We start from the raw sequence: 6,037 nt of genomic DNA, 5'->3' as shown, positions 1-6,037 counted from the left end.
ATTTCTAACTTTAAGTTGACAAGGAGATATAAGAGAGGGGTAAAGTTTGTAGTTGACAGTTTATCAAGATGAAGTGCATTGTAATCTTGGCGATCGCTGCTCTCCTTCAGGCCTCTCTAGGTATTAATAAGATAGACATATGGTATTTAGTATTATTTATTGGGTTATAGTTTCATTTCTTAGGGTATGGGGCTTATGGAAAAATAAACATCAACTCTAGGATTTTTAATTTAAAATATCCTTCTAAGCATATTACTTAAAGCTCTTTAACTTTTCAGAGACAGAATAAATCACTCGGAAGAAAAAAAAAAATAAATAAATTTAAATCAATAAATTTTATATAGATTTATTAGAGTGATAATACAGTTTCTAAGAAAACAAAAAAAAAATTGTCTAAAGCGGAAAAAAATTTGAAAAGATTCATTTCAATTATCATTTTTTTATAATTAAATTTAAATATTCTTTAAATTTTTAGCGAGTTGTATCTATTAGGACAAAGTCTAACAATATGAATTTTTCGCAAATAAACTTATTTATCTGCAAGTTTATATATCTTTGCATATATGTATCTACCGATTAGATGATTGTATTTTGTTTTTGTCGAAAATATAATTACCTTTCAAATGACCGTCTGATAATGTACTGTGTAAATATAAACGTTTTGAGTTATGAGCCAATAATGATTTCTTTTTATCCTAACTTTTTAAAATAAATTTTTTTTAAATGTTGGATTTAAATGATTTTAAAAAAATGGCGGATGGCAATGACGAATATATCAATAAAATTCGATTAGACAGATTCATAAAAATCATTATCAAGGATGTATTTGCAATATAATGAAATGCTATTTGTTTCTATCCATTTCATTTTTTATGTTAGAATAAAATATTATTGTCAAAAATCTTTTGGTGGACAAGATTATATGATGTAGATATTTTTTAATAAGAGAGTTGGTTCATTTCGCTAAGTGAGCTAAATTTCCTTCATTATGTTATTAATTAATACTTTGAATCAAACTAAAAAAAAATAGTAAGCAATTATAAATTATCCTAAAATCTACAATTCAACAGTAATAGACACTATAACGATACTAAGAAGTAATAGACACTATATCGAAGATTGTTATAACATTTAGAATTATAAATTATTATTGAATTGGTTGTTTTGAAACACATTTATTTTTCAAGTGGCAAGCTCATCGCCTTCTGAAGGAGCAGCAAGCGCAAATGCAGAAGCCGAAGCAAAAACCGAAAGTGGAGGTTTTGGATCGGCGATCAGCGGCCTTCTTTCAAAAATTGGCATACATCTCGGTGGTTCATCTGACTCTAAAGCCAAAGGCGAGCCCGAAGGAGCTAAACCAGAATTAGAAGCAGGAGCATCTGGTTCAGCTGAAGCAGCAGGGTCAGGTCCTGCCGAAAGCAAAGCAGCGGCTCAGTCCGAAGCGGCAGTATCTTCAGGTGTCGATGGCGCCAGTGGGTCAGCCGGAGCGAAGAGTGGCAGCGAGGTAGAAGCGAAAGGAGCCGAAACTGCTGCGGCCGCCGAAGCTGCAGCCTCTGCTAAAACTGCCAAGTCACGATTCTACGGTGGAAGAGCTTCATCTCAGTCTGGAGCCCTGGCCTCAGGGTACGGCGGCAGTGGACTAGCCGCTTCTTCTTCCAATGCTAACGCTGGATACGGTAGCTATGGTGGATATCCCGGATACAATGGTTATGGTGGAGCTGCGGCCTCCAGCAATGCAATGGCCGGAGGATATAGTTATTAAAATAATATGATAAGTACATTTTTCAATAAAGAAATACATTAAAATAAAATTAAATAATTTTAATCATTTATTAACCCCCATTCTATGTCAGGGAACGAAATAATAATCCTTGAAAAATAATATTTGGAAGTAGGTTGATGAGTAGTGCACTTCTGAATTTATAATGATTAGACAGAATTCTGTTAAGAGAATTCTGTCGGTTCACTATGTTTCATGCAATAATGTAGGGCGAGGTAACCCATCTATGATTGCCTACCTAATAAATTCCTGTAAAAAGTCCACACATCGTGGTCAAAGATCTACAACTTCAAATGCTCCAAGCTCAAAATTCAAGAATCAAGAATTTTTTTTGTATGAATTCTAGTCACGAAAATCAAAATACATAAAATATAATAATTCGTGAAAATCCTGTATCAATGATGTATTTAATAAAATACAATTCAAATATATAACTAGTTACCTACGATTCATAATGACAAACATTGGCACATTTTTCTCCCGTATTCAATTATAAATATTAATACCTATGTATTCAATTGTGGGTCACTATGTGTTAATACTAGTTAACCCGTAGTATACCCGTAGTTTCTTATTTTTTGACGGTAAATTTTGAAAATGCTTTAAAATTTGTTTCGCTTTGTTCCAGTGAATAAAAAGATAAGATGATGAAACTTTCGATTGATATTGTTAAATATTGCTTTCTTCCATCTCAAGTCCCATTAAATTTATTCATAAATTTTATAATCTGTCAAAACCTTGGGCAATAATTAATAGTAGTCAAATTCATTAAAATGATATTTAAATAAAATAAAATAAATGAAAAAATATAATTATAAATAAACCAAATATCTATATGAATATGTATTGAAATATATAAAATGAACATAATCAACCTATGTACCCGAAGAAATGAGGATATAATAAAGTAAGTAAATTTGAAATAATATAACATAAATAAAATTAAATAAATAATAAAACATAATAAAATAAAAGTAGATCATCTAATCACATTTCCACTATTATGTACAATATTTACACTCTCGATCTAAGGATCCCCGAGCTCGCTCTATCCCCAACGCATAAGGGGTAGAGCAGGGATCTTCGAGATCTCAGCGTAGACCCCTCACCGCGTCATTGCTTATGAGCTAGTGGACGCTGGTAAGTGCAGGTAAGTGCGCTAAAACCGCAAACTCTACATGAGCGGAGCATCTGGCCATTGCCAGAATTCCAGCAGCCGTTTTTATTTTACAATAGATCTCTTGGCCACTGCAGTTTCATCCTTCGAGATGGATTGTTGGGATAGCTACAACTGGATTGAACCGAAGGATAAGAATGATCAGAAAGGTTTATATGGTTTTAAATATAAAGGTTTATATTTGGTTTGTAGTCTCATTAAAATTAACATGTTTTTCATTCCTTTATCTGATTATTTTTATCCTATATACTTTGTTGTTGGAGGTGTATTAAAAAAAGGATGGTCGGTGGAACTAATCCCTTAATAGAAGAATAGTTAAAATTTATTATTTTGTTGTTGGATCTTTTTTGACATTAAATGTATAGACAAATCTGCTCGTGGAAAGTGAATTTTTTTCCCCCCATTTGAAATAGTTGAATGTGACTACTATTACAGAGAAATGCGGGCTCAATTGACCTGCAATACTCCTGACTTGCTGATTTTGAAACAGTAGACTAAAGGGTTGCCTCACCAAGAGAGTAGTCACTTTCGCAATAGCACCACCACTACCTCCACTTCTACTCCCATCGATCTTTGGCTTACTGATATCATATTTCATATTTGTATAATAAATAAAAGATATTGATTGATATTTAATTGATAGTATATTTAGCTATTAAGAGACAACAAAGATCCATTCAAATAAAAATAATTTATTAAAGCTAAAAATTTAGAATTCAACAAAAATCTCCTTTACAACTCAACTATTATAAAAAATTAAAAATGTGATATTCTAAGAATAAGATAACATTTCTTTATCACTTAATCTTTTCAGAGCAACAAGGTCTCTTTATTATATGTCTGTAATATAAAGACAAGGCAAACACCAGGTAAAAAATCCCAACAGAAGGAAAGATGCGAAAGAAGCTTCTGAATTAGAAACTCAAGCAATCTTACCATTTCCAGCTAATGACATTTCCAAAAACATTTTTATCGGAAAGGCGTGCAGACTCACCGACATGTCCTGTGATAGAGATCATCTCTAGACATGTATATACATAAACCATATGAATAGCCAGGATGAAATTATATAAAAGTAATTTATAAACAAATGGAGAAGTGGCCTAGGGCAAATAGGTTTAGAATGTTATCAGATAGTAATGGAGGTCTATAGTTACCTTAACACCCTTTTAGCAAGGCATTGACTGAGGGTTTTTAAATAGGATTAGGCATTTGCTTAAAGGAGCCATGACAATTAGGCACATGGAAGGATTCGATAACTCTTTCCCTTTTTTTAGGACAATCGTCAGGGGCAATAAGTTATTGTCAGCATTGTGATACGATAACACAAATAATTTAAATTCAAAGGTAAAAGAAAGGAGCTTGTAATTAATATTTGATAAAAAAATTCATTTTACATTAAATATTTTTCAATGAACTACTTTATTAGAAAACATGTCCACATATTTAGTAACCATATCCTCCTGCCATTGCATTGCTGGAGGCCGCAGCTCCACCATATCCGCGATATCCGGGATATCCACCATAGCTTCCGTATCCAGCGTTAGCATTTGAAGAAGAAGCGGCTAGCCCACTGCCGCCGTATCCTGAGGCCAGGGCTCCAGACTGAGATGAAGCTCTTCCACCGTAGAATCGTGATTTGGCTGTTTTGGCGGCGGCTCCAGCTTCGGCGGCTGCAGCAGTTTCGACTCCTCCTTTCGCTTCTACCTCGCTGTTACTCTTCGCTGCAGCTGACCCACTGGCGCCTTCGACACCTGAAGATACTGCCGCTTCGGACTGAGCCGCTGCTTTTCCTTCAGCATCACCTGACTCTACTTGTGCCTCTGCCTTCGCCTTAGCTTCCGAAGGAAATGCAGTTGCGAAGTCGAGACCTGGAATTATAATATTCTTAAGAAAACTAAGTACTACTTGTTAATAAATCGTATTCTAATTATAAACTGTTATCTGGAATAAATGTGGAAGGTAGAAAAAAAAGAATAGCATATCAATTAATTATCTAGTAGTCATCACTGGTTAATTCAGGGAACAATCTGTACTAATATTTAAACCTGAAAAGTTAGTTTTTTCTAATGCATTTATTTCAGAAACAACCAGATTGAATTGATATTTTTTTATTTCTGTTAGATACACTGTTTTTGAACTCAAATGCGAAAGTATTATATGTACCATTCTTTTCCAAAAATAGGAATTTTTCTCACCCCGAAAAGCCTTTTCTTTGTTGCAAAAGAATTTATATGATGTTCTTAGTTAATGAGAAAGCAAGTCGAATCCGTAGGAGTGAAGGGGGAGGAATAAAGTGGAGTTAAAATTAACCATGGAAAATCCCCCTTTTTTTACACTAGTGCAATTTATTAAGCAATAAAAAATTCACGTTTATGGAAGAAATATTTCTTTATTAATAACAGCATTATTATAGTAAAAGAATAAACAATTTTACAGAAATTCTATAAGATAGTTCAAACTCCCCTTTATTGGAGGGCGCAGACTTTTCCAACTTGCCAAAGGCTCAGAAGAGTCTTGCTACGGTAGTAGATGTAAAATGAAGCTGGATTGGAAGAAATGAACCGAAGACGCTTCAGTCAAGTTATTTTTCAGTTATTCAGACCCTCTTGGTGATGTACTAATCATGTGTAGAGATAGTTTTTCACAAATAATAATAAGATTATCAAATTCTTAAGTTTATTGTTAACAAATGTCTCTCATTTCCGAACCTATCATTTAAATATCTCTTTTTTCATATTAAATATTTTAAAGATTTTCATTACCCAAGGAGGCCTGAAGGAGAGTAGCTACAGCTAAGATTACCAGACACTTCATTTTGATGAACTGTCAACTACAACCTTTGCCCCTCTTATATACCCAACTGTCGGGTTGCATTTAAAAATGCACAATCACGTAGCAATTCATACACACGGATCCTATGAAATTAAAGTAAACAATAAATTGTATAAAGCATATCCACAGGCGTGAGAAGAAAAAGATAGATTCCAAGGAATATGGTAAAGATTCAAGAAAAAAAATTTATTTTTCAGAAATTCAACAATACCATTTCATGAAAATGAAGATGCGAGTTAAAATAT

General features: G+C 33.4%; 2 protein-coding genes across 2 annotated transcripts; one reads left to right on the top strand and one right to left on the bottom strand.

Annotated features, from left to right (window-relative positions):
• On the top strand, positions 1-1,820 carry LOC106679477 (uncharacterized). The gene is made up of 2 exons (XM_014418667.3): positions 1-120; positions 1,188-1,820. The coding sequence occupies exons 1-2, from the start codon at positions 69-71 to the stop codon at positions 1,760-1,762; spliced, it is 627 nt and encodes a 208-aa protein (XP_014274153.1). The 5' UTR covers positions 1-68; the 3' UTR covers positions 1,763-1,820.
• A 2,540-nt stretch (positions 1,821-4,360) lies between these two features.
• Positions 4,361-5,804, bottom strand: LOC106679476 (uncharacterized). The gene is made up of 2 exons (XM_014418666.2): positions 5,723-5,804; positions 4,361-4,828 (listed from the first exon to the last, which is right to left on the bottom strand). The coding sequence occupies exons 1-2, from the start codon at positions 5,772-5,774 to the stop codon at positions 4,404-4,406; spliced, it is 477 nt and encodes a 158-aa protein (XP_014274152.1). The 5' UTR covers positions 5,775-5,804; the 3' UTR covers positions 4,361-4,403.
• Between the last annotated feature and the right edge of the window lie 233 nt (positions 5,805-6,037).

Source organism: Halyomorpha halys, unplaced genomic scaffold (assembly GCF_000696795.3).
Source record: "Halyomorpha halys isolate HHAL.00 unplaced genomic scaffold, Hhal_1.1 Scaffold207.1, whole genome shotgun sequence".
NCBI lineage: Eukaryota > Metazoa > Arthropoda > Insecta > Hemiptera > Pentatomidae > Halyomorpha > Halyomorpha halys.
This window is presented reverse-complemented; position numbering and strand designations above follow the sequence as displayed.

Excerpts from the sequence above, each read along its gene's own strand:
- LOC106679477 (XM_014418667.3), top strand. The coding sequence starts at position 69 with ATGAAGTGCATTGTAATCTTGGCGATCGCTGCTCTCCTTCAGGCCTCT. Across the intron at positions 121-1,187 it reads TCTCCTTCAGGCCTCTCTAG|TGGCAAGCTCATCGCCTTCT; the intron begins GTATTAATAAGA and ends TTATTTTTCAAG.
- LOC106679476 (XM_014418666.2), bottom strand. The coding sequence starts at position 5,774 with ATGAAGTGTCTGGTAATCTTAGCTGTAGCTACTCTCCTTCAGGCCTCC. Across the intron at positions 4,829-5,722 it reads TCTCCTTCAGGCCTCCTTGG|GTCTCGACTTCGCAACTGCA; the intron begins GTAATGAAAATC and ends TTATAATTCCAG.